Source organism: Pleurodeles waltl, chromosome 1_2 (genome assembly GCF_031143425.1).
Source record: "Pleurodeles waltl isolate 20211129_DDA chromosome 1_2, aPleWal1.hap1.20221129, whole genome shotgun sequence".
NCBI classification, from domain to species: Eukaryota; Metazoa; Chordata; class Amphibia; order Caudata; family Salamandridae; genus Pleurodeles; species Pleurodeles waltl.
Genome location: NC_090437.1, coordinates 842,643,874 through 842,663,629, shown reverse-complemented (window position 1 = coordinate 842,663,629; position 19,756 = coordinate 842,643,874). Strand labels below are relative to the sequence as shown.

At 43.6% G+C, this 19,756-nt stretch overlaps 1 protein-coding gene across 2 annotated transcripts in view; it reads right to left on the bottom strand.

Annotated features, from left to right (window-relative positions):
- WDR17 (WD repeat domain 17) overlaps positions 1–19,756 on the bottom strand; it is an 811,699-nt gene that overhangs the window by 348,136 nt on the left and 443,807 nt on the right. For both annotated transcript variants that reach the window (XM_069244628.1, XM_069244620.1), the window contains exons 20-21: positions 15,800–15,891; positions 6,079–6,178 (exon numbers count right to left, since the gene is read on the bottom strand). In XM_069244628.1, the coding sequence (XP_069100729.1) occupies positions 6,079–6,178; positions 15,800–15,891 (192 nt within the window). The remainder of the gene's footprint in view (positions 1–6,078; positions 6,179–15,799; positions 15,892–19,756) is intronic.

Below are 19,756 nucleotides of genomic sequence, written 5' to 3'. Positions count from 1 at the left end.
AATAGTCCTCCATCTGGGCCAGAGTAGCCCCAATGACAGGGAAATCTGAGAGACACGGGGTGGACTCCTGCGCAGACTTGTCCTCAGAAGAACAGGAGGAGCCATGTGGGAGTGGTGAAGCCAGAGGAGGACGCAACTTCGACTGCGGACAAAGCTTACCTTGAGACGTTGATGGAGACACACGTGAACGACTCAAAGAGCGTTTACATGGATGTGTTTTGGAAGGAGAAGGACTCCAGCGCCTACAGAAGTCCAGGGAAGACTGCGACAAGCGCACCACTAGGAGCTTCATCCGCCGCACCCTCAACTCTTTAGGCTTCCACTGTTGACAGGCGTCGTAATCTTTGGTGTGGTGGTGGGAGCCTAAGCATCACATACAGACAAAATAAGGGACCGTGACCAAAAGCTGTCGAGCACAGGACCCACAAGGCTTATAGCCGGAAGGCATACACACTGTTCCAACCGACAATAAACCATTGAAAAAGGAAGGCTAAAAAACAGCCAGAGGAAACACTCTGGATCCGCATTGCAGCACGGAAAAGAAGAAACTGACGTCAGTGGGATAAGTGGAGCTGCATGTGGTGCAAACCACACCATGCAGATGTTTCTTCATGTACACTGCCTTTTTTTGCAGTGGCTTGTGGCCTACACAAAGTGATAATGTACAGTGGTAAAATCCAGCCCATAGCCCACAGTGTTTAAACAGGGGACTCTCTTTATCCCCTGATTAAAAACCCTCTTGAGGAGATGAAGCATCACTCCATCTCTTTCGCGTTTTAACATCTGTGCTCTTCTGCATATTGTGCAAAGCCTAGAATGGCCCCTCTTTTGATAAATGCACTGGCGGTTTTGTGTACCAGGGGAAGTATAAAGTTACTTTGTAGGAGGCTTAGTTGCATGCAAATGAGCTCTTCCAGGAGGCATCGTTTTCCAATGCGCATTACGCTTAGTTATATTTGACATTACAGAAATCTTTGGTAGACACTTTGGTGATTCCCAAAGTTTAGATGCTACAAAACGGGCACAAAATATGTAAGTACCCAATTCAAGATTGCTTTGGGTTAGGCACACTTTGAAGAACCTGGGCCAAAATTCTTGTATTTTCCAGTAAGGCTACACACGTCAGCAAAATAAGAACCTTTATCCATTGTGAGCTGAGATTTCAAGAAACAGTGCTATCTGACCTCATTTATTGTTTCAAAGAGCATTGTGCTGAGTTTGCTGACTGGTCTTTAAAGTGACTGGTGTAGGGCTGAGCAGTTTTTGAATTCATATATTTTGAAGTATTTGGATCTGATTTAAAATTACATGGCACAGGTTTGAGATGCTTAAAACAAATCCTTTATTTTTCTTTTAATATTCCATCTAAGCTGATGACATTGTTCAGTGGGTTAATCAACTGCTACAGTCATGCATGACTATGGAGATTATTATACAGCCTACAAATCACAAATCTGAATCCCAGCTGGGTAAGCCTATGATTATTCTGAAGTTGAGAGAATACCAACAACGAGTCGTGATGATAATGCCTACTATTTCACTGTACATCTTGTAAATTACAAGTTTACATTCGAGTGTAATGAGGGCAGTCGATCATTGTTCTGAGATTGATATAAAAAGTATGTTTGAGTAGAGGTAATGCTGTCTGCTACTAACAGAGCTTTTTAGCAACATTCTTATGGCAATACCTAAAATGCCACTACCAAGACCTCCTTCACAGTATTTACAGACCACTTGTTGGCAAAGCTTCCATAAGGTGCACACAATTGATGCACCCTGGAACTTGGCATGCCTTCGCTGAGTATGCGAATGCTGAAATGTGGAAGTGGTGATTTTAGGTCTTTTCCAACATTTTAAATATTGTGCTTAGGGCACCTGACATATGTTTTAAAAAAAAGAACATTGGCATTCACAGAGTGGAGTTTCATAATCAACCATTTTGCTGCACTTTTTTTCTGTGAAGCTGATCTCCTGTGCGCAATATTTTACACGGTATACAACATCAAAGAACAATAGAGAGGACTGAATGAGATAACCAGGAGGCACCGAAAAGGGGAAACACGGGAGCTTTTTGGAATGAAAAGTATTTTTCAAGGCATTGCATATTTTGGAGCTGTAGATCCACTTACATAAAAATAAGATTGTTGGATATAGTAAACGTAAGATTGTTGAGTAAAGGAATCAGAGTAAGAGACTGTAGATTTTTTTTAACTTAGACAGTTTAGCTCCAAAGTATGAATAGGTTCGGTTACATCTATTTTAAATGTAATTGCAAGTTAAAGCCCATGACCTACATGCTCTTTAAAAAGTAAATTCAATGCTGGGCAACTCAGGCCGCCGTGGCAGTGTGTAAGAGGACACATCACTGCAGATCCAAATCACAAGCTGGCAGTGGCTCCGTTTCAATCTTCAGCGGAAGGTGGAACAGTGCTTAATTTGAGCCAATGGCTTCGGGTTCGGGGCACTTATTTTTGAGGGCTGGTACTTATTTTTCTGTGTTAATCATTTACTGTGAGCAAAAGACACATATGGGAAAAAAGGAGGAAGAGAAAAACGAAATTGCATCACAAAGGTTGAAAGCAGAAAGCTGCAAGAATGAGCTGCAGGGGCAGGAATTGGCTGCAAATGGATTAAAGAGGCCCGAGATGGCTTCTGGATTACGCTACCTCAGTATTCCGTGCTCACACATTTAATTGCAGCATCCGCCTGTTTCAGAGGAGAGCTTTGGGACCGGCATGTTTTTATTTACATATTAGGCGGAGGCGGACTGCTAGATATATTCACTCCCACAGCCATCTTCAGTGTTGGTGGCGTCCTGTCCAACAGTCGTTTTTTGGCGCCACCCACCCCATAACCACCGGGCAAATTTGTCCTTCTCACCATAGCCCCCATTTCACTTACATTCATTTGTTTTAAAGTGCTGGTAAAGGCTGGCTTTACTAATCCACTAAGCTGTCCACATAAAATATAGTTCTCTTCTTTGAAGCAGGCATACTAACCCTCTGCTCTACTTTACGGCAAGTCAAAGCTTCCAATAGACAGACCTCCCATCTCTCTCCCTAGCAGGAACATTAATCACAAGAGGTATCTAAACATTTTAATGGATTCCTGAAGGCTGGACACACAAGAGACTTTTCAGCAGGTGCTTTTAAATCACAAGTTTCATAAATTACTGCTAACACAGCGGCCCCTTGAGGTCAGCGCCCACCACTCCCCAATCCAGGTCAGCACCTGGTGCGGCCGCACCACTTACTCAAAGGGTTGCGCAGCCTCTCCCCTTCACTTTTTTCTAAATGAAAACTAGAAAGTGAGTGCAAGCACATGGTGCAGCTGTGGTGCCCCTCAGAATGCATGGGGAAGCGGCAGGGTGAATAAGCAAATGTGATTATCTCTCAGTCAGGGGTCGCAAGCAATGTAACCGGGGTCGCCACTGGTTGCCTGGGAGTCGATGTTGTGACCTCTGGTGACTCCCAATTGACATCCAGGCCAAGGGAGCACCAGTCATAGTGACACAACATGCACCCCTGGCATGGTCCCCAGATTTTTGTTTTAAAAGAAAGTCTATGCACGCGCAGAAAAAATAAAGGAGCGGCATAGGAGCACTTAGCTGTTACTAGAAAGAAAGCAAAAAATAACCTTTAGTAGTTCCAAGAGGAGCAAGCACAGGCTGTATAATGGGTGCCCCTGGGCCCACGGCTGCGAACGGAAAAACAGCACAACATAAAAAGAATGATGCTATTAATAAAAGAACTTACTACTTGTAAAAAATAATTTAAAAAGTTTAAAAAGAAGGAATGAAGGTGGATGAGCGTCAGGACTACTTTTTTAAGTCGTCAAAGTGTGCAAAATGCAATGGGCAGAGAATTTCAATGATGGACAACCCTGTTGGCCACTGCATGCCAGCTAAACACAGCAGAACTGAATGGCTGAAAAAGGGGCTGTCTAAAAGCCTTTTCCACTATATGTATTATGCATGTACACCGGCGCCTCCTCCGCTAAGGCGAGGAGCGTCGTCCCACTGCTTGCAGCAGAAGAAAAAATAAAATGATAATAACGGAGTGTTATTATTAATTTATTTTTAGCTGAGCCAGGTGGGGGCGGGGCTGGAGGGGACTGGAGGAGGAGCAGTGCGTGGACCATATGTGCACATGTCTGTTTGAATGGCAGTGTTGGGCTGACCAAACACACATGCACACTTTGCATTTAAGCTCCCTGCTGTATTTCACATATACGAGGAGAAAGTGCTCAGGGTCCCACTCCCTCTGTGAGTGCTGAAGCAGGCCTCTGACACCAATCACAAATGTGCTGTCTTGCTGGTGACAGCAGCGTCGTGATTGTCTGTGGGGAGTATGGGAGGCTGTGTACTTCCAAACAAGGAGGACGGAGACAAACCCATCTCCAATCGGAGCAGGTAAGTGCTTTTTTAATTAATACATTTATTTTTTATTCCCTGCTACCCCCGTTCAGTGGCAGCCGCCACTGTGTATGTATGTATGTATGTGTATGTTGTATATGACATGAGGCTCTTGCCAGACAGCTAAAGCTGTTGACAAACAAGACCCTAAAAATGAGAATGGTCTGGTCATAGATCAGACCTCTGGCCAACTGCCACTGTGCAGACTGTAGGTCGTACACAGTGGTGGTTGGCTACCTGCAGTTGGGTGGGCGCTGGGTCAAACCAATACTGAGCACGGCTGAAGGTGAGTCTTGTGGATAGTACTGCCGCCCACCAAGGTGGCAGAGGATACTATGTCTGCCATTCAGGCAACTACCATATACCAAATGTAGAACTCACCGGCGGCCCAGTGGTGATATCTGTAGCTTGACAGGAATCGCCGTCATGGCAGTTCCCATCAAGGTACAAATATATGGTGATGACCACGGTTTTGTATTTCAAATACGAAGTCTCAAATTGGGAGTTTGCTACTGGAAAACAAAAACATAATGAGTCCTGTACCATACCAACAGCGTATTTTTCCCTCGATGGGGGGGGCCTTTACTTTTTTTCTGCCTCTGCCTCACTGTCATGTTTTACCTGGTGGTGAGAGACAGAAAAAAAGATATCATATCATCCGCCCTAATAAGGGCAGGCAGTGAAAATCCCTTCTTCCTACGCTCCTACTCTGCAGGGCTGTTGAAGGAAACAGAAAGTCCTCTAGACCCTAAACAGGGTAGGTGGACTGTCAGTTTGACGGGCAAGGTATTCTGCCATGTTTGCAACAGACTAGGATGTCCATCAAACTGGAAATCCCCTCAATCCTGGTGTCTAGGTCAGTGGTTCCCAACCTGTGGGCCGGGGACCCCTGGGGGTCCGCGAAGCCTCCTCAGGGGGTCCGCGACTGCTTAAATAATTTAATAATATTAGGTCCGAGCTATCAGTAATGACTCAGTGGGGGTCCCCAGGTTCCAATAATGATTCAGTGGGGGTCCCCGGGCTACACTATTGATAAAATGGGGGTCCACAGAACTCAAAGGTTGGGAACCACTGGTCTAGGTCTAGAAGGCATGGAGGAGATTTTGATTTTAAGTGCATGGAGGCACCATCGAGTTTCTCTCCCCTTCCATGTCTTCATGCCTTAAGATCAACCTGTTAGTAAAGGTAACAGGATGCAGGGTTGTGGCCATTGCCACGGCAATCAAGAGGATCATTGCCACCACTGCACATGGCACCTTATTTGGCAGTCAATATGTCACCTGCAGTGGAACCACTAGATGCCACCATCGACTCCAAGAGGTTCTACCTAACACCGGTCATGGGAAATAGTTAATAAGAAAATTCCAAACCCTGTATGGTACCTGGAAAGTGGTTCAATTAAGGAATATATAGGAGTTATTATTTTAAAAAAAATAGTCACTGCTCTTGTCTTTTTCTATGTAGAATGAAAAGAACAGAGGCTCCATCTTGAAACTGAAGCGCACACAGAAAATACAAAATCAATACAAATAATCTATCATTTGACATTGGAAATTACATTTGCTTACATGAAAATTACAGATAAATGAGCAAAAATATTTTAGGCATAAAACTGCCTTACACAATATAAAATTAAACATACGTGGAGTTGCATTTCATTGTACCTCAATATTATCCACGGCCAGGTGGCAGCATGCTGCAAGTACTGCTCGACTGTCCTGGAAGTACCACTCTGCTAGTCCTTTACTGACCCGGTGGAGAAGTCTGTAAAAGATAAAAGAAACAGGGAAACATTGAAATAAGTGTGCAGGCACATTGTAGACACTGTTCGATTCACTTCAATTAGAAAGGCTTGGTGCAGATATTATTATTAAAGATAATAACCACCAGGGTGTCCGGTATGAGCTGGTCTCTTCCTCGGCCACGTTTCTCGTGTACCGAGGACAAGACCAGCTCATTCTGCACCCGGCCCACACACCCCCATCAGGGATGGAAGGGGAAATCGCTTCCCCTTCCACCCTGCCCCGTGGCTCCCCAGTGACATCTGATGACGTCAGCGCGCAATCGCACGCTGCCTTCATTAGAGGTCGCCTCCATGGGAGGTGGGGGCAGGCAGAGGTAGGAAAGGAAATGTGAGCATTTCTGCAGCCTGACCATGAAGCGATCGGGCTACAGAAATGCCCACTAGACACCAGGGATGTTTATTTTTTTATTTATACTTATAAGGGGAGCGACTCCTTAAGCAAGGGGGCAAATTATTTTTAGGCCATTTCTGCCCCCGATTTACCTATTTTTGTTAGGATAATCTGCCCCCAAGGGGAGAAGAAACCACTAGACACCACGGTTTCTTTTTCTTTTTTTTTTACAGATGAGGAGCGACCCCTTAGGCAAGGGTCACTCCCTTGAGGGGCAATTTTATTTTAGGCCATTTCTGCCCCCCCCCCCTTGGGGGCACATAGGCCTATGTTTATTATGCCGATCTGTCCCCGGGGTGGAGGGTGGCGGGCCCCTTGGGCAAAGGTTGCTCCCCTTGGGGGCACATTATTGTTACTCATTTCTGCCCCCCTTGGGAGCAGACCGGCCTATTTTTGGAAGCCCCACCTGAAAGCCCAAGAGAGAACAGGGAAGCATTTATTTAAAAAAAATAAAAAAAGAGGGTTGGGTTATGGCCATACTCCCACCCCAAATAAATGGGGACACAGCTATTACCCCAGATCCACTCCCCAGGGGGGCAGAAAACCTACTAGATGCCAAGGAATTAAAATATATATATATATATTGGGGGGTGGCTACCAACCAGTATGGGCATGGTAATGTCCCACCCAAACTGAAGGGGGTAACAGTCTTTTAGCTCTCCCCCGCTCTTATCCCATGGCAAGCAAGAGGACATTTGTTTATTATGGGTTTTGGTTTTACATTTGGGCTATGAGAGCTTGTCTAACTCTCAAAATCGTCCCACTTGGAATGATGAGGGCTGTACTTTTTGGATTTTGGGATGCTGCATCGTAGAAAAATCTACGAGACCTAGACACATCTGAAAATTAAACATCTGGATGAGGCCAGGGTGGTGTGCTTCACATGCACCCGCACCATTTTTTTACCCACAAGGCCCTTCAAACCTCCAACTTTGCTTGAAATCACACATTTTTCCGACATTTTTGTGATGGAACCTTCCGGAATCTGCAGTAATCCACAAAATTCCTACCACCCAGCATTGCCACATCTATCCCGATAAAAATTCTGCCCCACTTATCAACCTAAAAACGTTTTTTTTTTTTAACTGCCCTTTTGGGCCTGCTTTGGTTCCCCCTCATTTCTGACATGTTTTTGGCTCTTCCCTGAAACAGGCACTTGGCCCACCTACACAAATGAGGTATCATTTTTACTGGGAAACTAAGGGGAACGTTGGGTGGTAGGAAATTTGTGCAGGTGCGGTGATCCCACACAGAAATGTGAGACAAATGTGATTTTCTAGCTAAATTTGAGGTTTGCTGAGGATTATGGGTAAGAAAACACTGGGGGATCCACGCAAGTCACACCTTCCTGGACTCCCTTTGGTGTCTAGTTTTCAAAAATGTTTGGGTTTGGTAGTTTTCACTAGATGGCTGCTGAACCCAGGACCAAAAACGCAGGTGTCCCCCACAAAAACAGGTCGTTTTGTATGTGATAATTTTGATGTGTCCGCACTAGGCCTACCCACACAAGTAGGGTACCATTTTTATCAGGAGACCTGGGAAAACACTGGGTAGATGGATGTTTGTGGCTGCCCTCAGATTCCCGAACTTTGCAGCACCAAAATGTGAGGAAAAATATATTTTTTTGCCAGCTTTTGAGGTTTGATAAGGATTCTGGAGAACAGAACCTGGTTAGAGCACCACAAGTTACCCCATCTTGTGGTCCCCAGCTGTCTAGTTTTCAGAAATATCAAGGTTTGCTAGGTTTTCCTAGGTGCCAGCTGAGCTAGAGGTCAAAAACCACAGCTAGACACTTTGCAAAAAACAGGTCAGTTTTCTTTGGGAAAATGTAATGTGTCCATGTTGTGTTTTGGGGCATTTCCTGTCACGAGCACTAAGCCTTCCTACACAAGTGAGGTACTATTTTTATCGGGAGGCTTGGGGGAACGCTGAGTGGAAGGAAATTTGTGGCTACTCTCAGATTCCAGAACTTTCTGTCACCAAAATCTGAAGAAAAAGTGTGTTTTTTGGGGGCAAATTTCGAGGTTTGCTAAGCATGCTTGGTAACAGAACCTGGTGAGAGCAACACAAGTTACCCCATCCTAGGTTACCCTAGGTATCTAGTTTTCAGAAATGTCCAGGTTTGCTAGGTTTTCGTAGGTGTCGGATGAGCTAGAGGCCAAAATCCACAGCTAGACATTTTCCAAAAAACACGTCGGATTTCAATGTAAAAATGTGATGTGTCCATGTTGCGTTTCCTGTAGCAGGCATTTGGCCTACCCACACAAGTGAGGTACCATTTCTATCGGGAGACCTGGTGGAAGACAGAATAGCAGAACAAGTGTTATTGCCCCTTGTCTTTCTCTACATTTTTTCCTTCCAAATGTAAGTAAGTGTGTAAAAAAGATGTCTATTTGAGAAATGCCCTGTAATTCACATGCTAGTATGGGAACCCCGGGATTCAGAGATGTGCAAATAACCACTGCTTCTCAACAGCTTGTCTTGTGCTCATTTTGGAAATATAAAGGTTTCCTTGATACCTATTTTTCACTCTTTAGATTTCACCAAATGAATTGCTGTATACCTGGTATACAATGAAACCCCATTGCAAGGTGCAGCTCCTTTATTGGCTCTGGGTACCTAGGGTTCTTGATGAACCTACAAGCCCTATATATCCCTGCATCCAGAAGGGTCCAGCAGATGTAATGGTATCTTACTTTTGAAAATCTGGCATTGCAGGAAGAAGTTACAGAGTAAAATGTGGAGACAAATTGCTGTTTTTTTACCTCAATTTCAATATCCTTTTAGTTCAGCTGTTATTTTCTGTATGAAAATCTTGTAGGATCTACACAAATGAACTTGTTGAATTCATAATTTAGTCTACTTTTTAGAAATGTTTAGCTGTCCGGGACCCAGCATTGGTCTGACACCCATTTCTGTCACTAACGGGAAGTGGGCTAAAAGCACATAAAAAATAGTAAAAATGGGGTATGGCCCAGTAAAATGCCAAAATTGTGTTGAAAAATGTTGTTTTCTGATTCAAGTCTGCCTGTTCCTGAAAGCTGAGAAGATGGTGATTTTAGCATAGCAAACCCTTTGTTGATGCCATTTTCAGGGAGAAACCACAAGCCTTCTTCTGCAGCCCTTTTTCCCATTTTTTTTTCAAAAACGATTTTTTTGTGGTATTTTGGCTAATTTCTTGATGTCACCCAGGGGAACCCGCAAACTCTGGGTACATCCAGAATCCCTATGACGTTGAAAAAAAATTTGGCCTGGGTAGCTTATGTGGACAAAAAATTATGAGGTCCTAATCGCGAACTGCTGCAAATAGACAAAAAAAGGCCTGGCACCTGATGGGGAAAATGCCTGGCAGCGAAGAGGTTAAACGGAAAAAGGAAAACCACCATAAGACTGGAAGAGACATAGTTCAAAACATTTCAGACATTACCCTAATTCTTTTCCAGATCCCTAATATCATTATGGAGCTCTTCACTAATTTCAGTATCGACCTAACCTTCGTCCCTGGATTTAAAAAAAAATCCAGGCTTAGTTAGTCTGTTAATATCTAAATGGGGGATCCCCCATAGGTAAGCCTGTTACCTCTCTTTCCTTACAAGGAAACCATCCACCATCCACCCACTTCCTCCTCTTCCTCCTGTTTGCCTTCTTGGCAAGCCACCATTTCCCTGACCTTGCCCATCAGCTATAGTGGAGATATCTGTCTGTAGATTTTTACCTAACAACTCTTTGATGGCCCATTTGAAGGCCCATTCGACCTCTATGGAAAGTGATCTGATATCTACTGACAGTTTGCATGACAGAAGGGGTTTTTAATTTAAAAAAGTAATAAACCAATCCATTAATCAATTAGAGACACTTAGATGGTTGAAATATGGATTCATAATAGTCTGTTTTAATTTCAAGACTACTTTTAACTGCGCTTCCCTAGAGCACTAATCCCGAAAGGTTGGTTTATTTTTTAACATAAATTGTGTACATTTGTTTTCTGAATTATCTCACGAAGCTGTCTTGCAGTGCTCTAGGGAGATACTAAGCATTCTTATTATCTCATTTAATTATACTTTTTTTTACCACTTTCAGAAGGATGAGTCTGTGGTACAAGAAATGTGAACGTTGCTTTCAGGTTGCATGATGATGCAACAGCAGTCCTTTACAAATTTAACTATTTCGTCCTTGAAGATTAAATCAAGTTATTGAGTTGTACACACCATGACAGTCACTTATCACAAAGGAAGGAACCACAATCATTTCAAAGGCTCAAACCAGGATTAAGTGCCCATTAATAAACATCACAAGCAAGATACCAAGGGGCATATGTAAGTAAAGCGGTGCTGCACCCAGTGCAGTGCCACTTTCCTAGTGCCCCGTACCGCCTTCATGTGTGCCCCGTATCTAAGATACAGCTCACCATGGTGCAGGGTAGGGGGCAATAACCTCATTTTTGTTGACGCTATTGATGTACTGTGCAGGAGTAACACCAAAATATTGGCGTTACTCCTGCAGAGTACATAGGGGCCCATTATAAATAATGGAAGCCCCCTATTAACGCCTGCTCTGAGCAGGCGTTAAAAGTGCTGTACAAAATGATGCAAGGAAATCTGTTTTCTTGCTCCATTTTTTTTGCCCCCCACTAACAGGGCAGCGCCCTCTTTGCATACATTATGCCTGGCGCAGGCATAATGTAGCGCAAAGGGTTACAAAGTGGTGCAATGCATGCATTGCGCCACTTTGTAAATATGGCACCAGGATTTTGGCCTCATTTGGCCACATTAGCGTAAAAATAAAGGACGCTAATGTGGCACTAAGGGCTTGTAAATATGCCCCCAAGTGTCAAAAACAACAATTATTACCCCTGTTAAAGAAAAGGGGAACATGGGATGGGAGAGGGGAGATGCAGAAAAGTGAGAAATGACATTTCGAACAGTTATCATTCTTCACATGACACTACAATTCCCAACTAAATTGCGACCCTTTCAGCTCTGTAGCAACAGCTTGTAAATCAAGCACTGAAATGCCAAGTTTTACCATCATCACATTAGGACACCTCAACACTATTCAGTTAGCCTTGATCAGGATGCATCAGTGTAAACACAATGGTTATTTCCACGTTGACCTTTCCAAGTTGATCTGGGAACCAGAGTGAGAGCTCATAGTTAATGTCAAGGGATTCTCATGTTCTCGAGCTACTTCTTCTGCCCGTAAGTGGGTACTGTTCACATTAGATAAGCTTAATATCCTCCAATATCTACATCTTAGTCCCTGAAGCTAAGGGCCAAATGTACATAGCTTCAGATTTGCGAGTCGCAACTCTGAATGTAGGATGGTGTCCTTGACACCATTTGCGATTCACAAGGGGGTCACAAATGCCCACCTCATGAATATTCATGAGGTAGGTCGCACTTTGCGACCCCCTTGGGAATGGCGGCCCTCACAGGGATGGTGGCCTGCTGGAGACAGCAGACCACCATGTCTGTGACTGCTTTTCAATAAAGCAGTTTTTTTTGTTTGTAATGTAGCCCGTTTTCCTAAAAGGAAAACGAGATGCATTACAAAAACAAAAAATGAAACGTTTTCGTTTCATTTTTACAGAGCAGGCAGTGGTCCTAAGGACCACTGCCTGCTCTGAAAAAATGTTTACAGTGACATTCACAACGGGGAAGGGGTCCTATTGGGACCCCTTCCCTTTTCCGAATGGGTTAGCACCCATCCCACAATCCTACATTGCACTGCGAGTCGCAATTAGGAAGGGAACACCCCTTCCTAATTGCGAGCTGCAAAACGGGGTTTGTGCATTGGGATGTGCTTTTCGCACGTCACAAACAGCGAAATTCGCTGTTTTCGACGTGCAAAAAACTACCTACATGTGGCCCTAAGTCACGTCAAGTTCCAGTGGACTAACAAAATCAATACGGCACTGGGTTTTTCTAATATCACGGGTTAACCTTGAATAATGCGTCTCTCAATGAGGATGATTTTTATCACCTTACAATGGAGCTTAAGCCGTCCTCCAGGCCATGACTTCTGTCTCACTGGGAGATCATTTTCTGTTTCCTTTGTATTTTTGGTGTTAAGGTAGAGTGGAGCAGAGATCACACTTTATGTTCATCTCCTGAGGAAGCCACCCTCTTGCGAGATTTACTGCCATGAAGGATTGAGATTTCAATCTATTTATGGATGTTACACACAGCTGAGGAACGCCTGGCATTTGTTTCCAGTTGCGATTTTGGCTTGTGTTAAATTCTTCATCGTCAAGTTTCTTCTGGACAACTACTGTGTTCTTCTCAGATCACCTAAGGGAATTCTGATGTAAACAGCAAAGCAATTACTTGAATCTTCGGTTGGTAAATATCCAGGACGGTATAGTGCAGTAACTTTAATTTTTATTGGACTGGACACTTCAGAACGAAATCCCTTAACTGGATATGGTGACTGAAACTTTTTGTGAGAACTACTTCTAATTCCGGTAGTTATGCACAAAAACCATTTCTTTTGTGGGTCACAGAATTAATAATCTAGAATCTTTAAAAATAATTTTTCCCATATTTATACTTTTTCACACAAAAATGCGTTTGTGCAGTTTTGCATGAAAAAGTATAGCACCGGCTAACGCCATTCCAAGCGTCCGGCCAGGCGCCATATTTATGGAGTGGCGCTAACCGGCGCTAATGCCCTGTTAGCGTCCTTGTAAAGGATGCAAACAGGGTGGGGGAGGCGTAGGGGAAACCGGAGCTTGTGCACCAAATTATGGCGCTACACTGTTTAGAGGCAAAAAAATGCCTCTAAGCAGTGTAGCACCATTTTCTGGCGCACAACCACCATGGACATGGCTCCTGTCTTACTAAAGATAAGAGTCATGACCACCACCCCAATGACCATGCCCAGGGGACAAATGTCCCCTGGGCAAGGCCACTGGGTCAGCGCCATGCAGGGGGCCCCAAGTCAAGGGTGTGAAAAAAAAATAAAAATACTTACTGGGACTTACCTGGGATGGGTCCCCCATCCTGTGGTGTCCCTCAGGTGTGGGTGGGGGTGTCCCTAGGGCCAAGGAAGGGCACCTGTGGTCTCTTTCCATGGTCCCTGACCATGGAAATACGCCTACAGAACCCCTAACGCCTGCCCATACCCAGATTTTAAATAATGGCACTAAGCAAGCTTAGGGCCATTATTTAAGGCCCCATTCCCCGTGCTGATTTTAGCACGGGGATAAATATGGCGCTATATCGTCCTTTTCTAGACGGGAACACCTAAAGGGAGGTGTTCATGTGCAGAAAACAACGTGAACAACATAACTAACGCCAAAGTATGAATATGGAGTTAGGTTTGCGCTGAATTAGCGTCAAAACAAAAGACGCTAATTGAGCGCAAACCAAGTATAAATATGGGCCCTTATCTTCTGCAATTCTAAGATTGGTCAAGAAAGGAGAATTAACGTTTTCAAATAAGGGTTTGTGTTGGAATGGAATTACTGCAAATCATGTGACAAACGTACTGTTAAGTAAATGAATATAGCTATCCTAGCTTTTACATATAATGTCTGGCAGTCTCAAGAAGCATCACTTCGATCGGTATCTTTCTTTTTGGTTTGTTATTTTTAGAATTGATCTTAATTTTCTTACCTTTTGAAGTGGAAGTCACAGGTTATACTTTATCAACAGCTCTACTACTGGATGCACACGTGTTTATTAAGCAAATTAATTGAGATGGAGATAAGAAACATAAATATAAATATAAATTCTAAATTGTTTCTTATTCACACTGACAAGGCCCCGATTGAGAAGTCAGTCAATAGCGAGTGAAGAGACAAAAAAAAACAAAAGTCACATCGTCTGCTCTCTCTCTCTCTACTTCAATTCGCCTTCCCAATGCTCCTTTTGGAATAAAAGCAACCTGTAATCAGGTTGGTGTAATTATTGTGAAACTGACCCCAGCACCTTATGTTGAAAGTTCCATCAATAATGTGGCTTCTCTGCCCGGGGCCTCAAATTTCACTTGCCTGCACTTCTATATATAATTATGGATGGTATGTTACCCATTAAAGGGATGGTTTTCACGAAGAACATAAGGAGTATATTAGACTGTTACTGTACCTAAAATTGTCCAGCACACATCCAGAACAACGCTATTTGCGTGTGGTGACAATATTTTCAATTGTATGTTGTGCATGTTTCTTTCCATAGAGCAGCAAAACAGGGTTTCGTGAGGGAATTAGGGGGGGGGGGGGGGGGGGAGACAGGGCTACTTCCCTGTCATTCTCCATCTCATTTCTGCTCTCCTCCCACATCATCAAACAAAGAAATAATGCCTTATGTACTACCACCCTCTCCACTTCCCTTGTGATGCTCTGCCACAGCTTAAATTACTGCTGTCCTTAAAACATCCCCACTCAAAAAAAGAAAATGATATCCCATCGATTACACTGTGGTATTGTGGAACATGCCAGCTACAGAAAAAGTAACAAATAACTTTAAAGGGACACACCTTCTTTTCTTTATTAGGGGCAGTGGAGTTCACTGCTCCGACACTATCTGGAGGAAACACTGGCACTCATACTTCCTCTTCATTGGCACTATTTTCTTGCGACACATAGGTGGCTCAGGGGTGTAACGAAGAACTCCTAAATGAGTTCTCATCATGGGGGCCTGAGACTGTGGCCTCTAGTATCAGACCCTGCAGTGAAATGTCAAATTAAGATCCCTGCTATTTGGATGATGGCATGACTCTCTACAGCACTCAGTAAAGATTCTCTGGATCAAAGTATTGAAAGCATCACAGTGCTTTGCTGAGGAATTTCAACGCCAGAGCTTTGCGCCACAGTATCACAGATAAGTTAGGAGTGTGACTTCAGGTTCAACAGTGGTGGGTTACAGTCACCGTAACTATGCACAGTGAAGTCATACAATTCTTTCATTAATCGAAAAAATCTTCCAAGAAGGGGTTCAGATCTCCATCAAGAAAGGAGCTGAGCAATCACGTTCATGAATTATCTCTGTAGTACTGCGACCTGCAGCACTACAGAATGTACATTATTACTTACAACAATTCTTACAGTTTGATGCAACATTAACAGTAAACCACTTACCAATGGTCCTTCTAGAGAGCGCACTGCAACAGGCGTACTCCTAATTACTCACATTCTATACCAACAAACATAAGAGAGTAAGAGTTTCATTCTGCTTTAATGCCCACTCACTCGTTGTAATCTTCAGTGCTGTTTCCTTCGGTGTTAGGAGATACAGCTGGTGTTGACAATTGTTGCGTTTGCATGTTTCCCTCACAAGCTGCCTAAAAGAAAAGCAAACGGTCATCAAGATATCCTCTTGCGTGCTATTCACGCAAACAATTCATCAACCCTAATATATATTTTCCGACCTAACAATGGTGCGATTGTGCAACTGCGTTAGCTTCGTGGGCAGCATTGTGCCGCATTTCACCCCTCACCATTATCAACAATAAAAGAGCAACATTTAAGATTTTTCTAGGAATGGGAAATATCGGCATTTTGTGGGCTACTTGTAACAGTCCACATTACCTACTTCGTCCGTCTTCCTTACCACAGCCCTTCCTAAGTGAGCTAATCCGTGGCTCGTGGACAGTGTATACCCACACCAAAATCAAAACAGCACACATGCCCCCACCAATATGGCTCCACAGGAAGTAGATCGTAACATACCCATACAGGCAGAGTCTAACACGTGTGCCTCCTGTTTTTAATTCTGTGTCTCAGACAAACTGCACCCGTTACCTGGGTATATATATATACATGCATCCCAAGTGTTAGCTCTGTCATGTTCTTCAAGCTATCTTCCTCGCTGAGTGACTGGGAGGCAGCATCTGTTTACGCCCTGAAGGTTTAAAATATTGGTACCTCTTTTTGAGGCACTAGACAATTTTTCCTTACTCTGATAGTCAGATGTGGTCCTGGGAAATTTCAGGTCTGCCATGCTGTGTTTAATGGCGGCAGTTCCTGTCAAGCTTCTCTTCCCATTGGCGATGCTAAGCAATGGCTTGATGTGGGAAGTTTGTCTGCCTCAATACTCAGTTTTGAAGAAGCATGTTTTCCCTCTGGGTTAACTGCAGCATAATGGAGGGAAGCATGCTTCCAAAAGAAAGCACACTGGGCCCACCTCAGATGAGGAAGGCTCACATGCGGTCCAGCTCGGATGAGGAAGGCTTTGGTCTTGCTGGACTCTTTACTGCTCAGGACATTTATTTCTTACAATCCATGGTTAATAGGGAAGTTGAAGCAGCTTTTGAGGCATGGTAAGGGCACCCAAAACCCAAATCTTCTAGGTCTTCCACTAGGTCTTCCACTTTTTGTGGCCCTGGTTCTGACCACTCATAGGAAGAGGAACTAAGGGGCAGATATGTCCAAGGATCAGATTTTAAGGATGTCTGGCACACATAGGAAACGTAAACTTTATTTTCCTCACTCAGGAGTCCAGTTCTAGGAGGATGACTTCTTCAGTCACTATGGAAGGAAGAAGCCGGAGTTGCTTCCCACCAGTAAAGCCATGTGGGGTCTTCTTTATACAGAATGGTCCGATGTGAAGAAATCAAGTTTTCCTCAGTTTCTTTCTAAAAGGTATCTGCTTCAGACTTTTTCAGAGGAATTACTATCTTCTGTGAAGGTCGATTCCCTGATGGCAGGCCTGGCATCCAGTGGGACAATCATTTCAGAAGATGCCTTGGTACCGAAGTAGGTGGATAAAAAGGTGGCGAGTTCTAGCGAGACTACTCTGTAGTTAATTTTGCAATCAAGGCAGATGCTAACACATCCTATACAATTCAGACTTTGCTACATGACTTACAAACTTTAGCAAGAGTATCAAAAATGCAATGACACTGCCAGTTTGGCAATAATGGAATAGTAGGTCAGGTTCTTCTCCAATGTGACCATCAACACTTTATTTGCAGCTGCGGCAGCCTCATTATCCATGATCTTTGCAAGGCATCGCATGTGGATGAGGACATGGAAAGCTGATAGTTCACAAATGACTCTTTTGATTCACCTTTGCTTAAATGGGGTGAAGCTGTTCGGTTCTCAACTTGAGGACACAGTAAATATATCTGTCAAGGACTGCAAAGTACTTACTCCAGTGAAACCTCAATCCAGCACCAGAAATTTTCAGCAAAAGAGTCTGTCCTGGGCTTTCAAGGTGGGGGGTTAGGGGTGGTGGGGGTGGTGGGCAGGGGGGGTGGATGTGACACTTCCCTCTCTGATACATTCTGGCAACAACCTGCTCTCCCTCGTGCCCCTCATTTCATTATCCTGCCCCTTTGCACCCAACTATTTCAGGACATAATTGATCGGTTCGGTACTTCATGGCTGGTCATGTGTGCATCCCCCAGGGATGCTCTCCTCTCCAACATTTGCATGCTTTTTCTATGTCAGGAGGTGGTGGCATTGTATTGAAGTATCACAAGGTCAGCATGTCTTCTTTGTGTTTTTCCACCATTTCCCCTGATCAGCAAGGTCCTATCAAAGATCCAGAGGGAAAATGAAAGATCCACTTTTGGAACAGACAGCCTTGCTTCCCATGGTTGATTCACTTGCAGGCACAGCCTGCTTTGATATTCCTTTCAGTTCCAACTCCCCTCAGATTTACCAACAGAATACTCTTTGCCGGCTGGGTCTGGGGGTCTGGAAATTGAGAGGCGGAGGCTCGAACTCTAGGTTGTTCTTCAGAAATTGCAATCTGCATCCACAACGTGAGAAGGGCTGGTACTTTTAAAATCTGCAAGCGGAATTGGGGTAATTTTACCAAGTGGTGACCTACAAAAGGTCTTCTGCCCACCCCTTGCGAAGGAGACAGTGTTTTAGAGTTTCTAAGGGATGGGTTTCTCCTGGGATTGACTGTTTCTAATCTGCATAGCAAGTGGCCTTCAATTAAAGCTGTCAAGGGCCCAGTCATTTCTCATCTAGACCCATTGGCTTCTCATTTATTAAGAAGGCAAGTGGTTCATTCCCCTGTTCCCCTGTGGGAACTGCCTTTGGTATTGAATTTTCTTCAGAATTCCACTTTTGAACCCCTGTCTTCAGTTTCTTTATAATACTTCAGGTTGGAGGCTAAGAGAGAGTGGAGCACTCCTTTTTCATGAGTCATATTTACACTTTTTCTCTGACAAAGTAGTGCTTAGACCAGACCCTTCTTTCTGTCCACAACTATTCTCCTCTTCCATCTCTCTTAAGACCTGGTACTTCTTGACTTTTTTTCTGCACCACCTTCTTATCAGGAAATCTTATGGCATACTCTTGATCTGGTTAGTGCTTTCACCATCTATTTGGAATGAACAGCTTCCTTCAAGGAAAGGAGCTATTTGGTACCTCTGGTTTCGGCAACAGGGGTCAACATCTAACTGTTTCTACTCTGAGTCAATGGGTTAAAATCTCTTTAGCTCAGCAGGCTAAAGTTGCTGTGCCCTCTAATGTTCAGGGATGCTCAACGAGAGGGGTTTCTTCCTCTTGAGCAGCTTTTATGGGAGACTCACTGAAAAATATTTGAGCAGCTGCAACTTGGTCTAATCACAATACCTACATAACTAATTCTAAATTAATAATGTGTGAAATATTTTTGTCTTCTTTTGGTTCTGCTGTCCTTCCTGTACAGTAATTCATTTGGTGGTGGTTCCATTTGTGCAAAAAATTCACCCGGTGTGGCAGACAACTACTGTGGTAATCTGTTTTCTTTTAGCTTTGGTATATGCTCATTTAGTAAGGACTGTCAAGAGGAAGACGGACGTGGTTGGTAATGACTTCATTAGTAAAGCTTCATACTCCCACTCATAGTCTACCTCACCACAGTTCTACAATCCCTCCTTTCCCTCCCAGGATCATGGTAAGAAAGAGGTAGGATGTAATAAAAAGCAAAAATGGATTAATATTGCTATTTTTGAGTTTGATATTACAGGAAGCAATCATGTCAAAGCCTGCCTATATGGAGATGTTATAATTAACTTCCTATTGAGCCACATTGCTGGGCACGTGTGTGTTGTGCTGCTCATTTATTAGGACGGTGGAGAGAAAGACTATGACTCAGAGTAATGAAGCTTACTGGTAAGTAACCAAGTCATTACCAGTTGTATATGTTTCCTATTTTAATTTTTATCTTCAATTTGTGCATCACTGATATTTTAAAAACAGCATGGC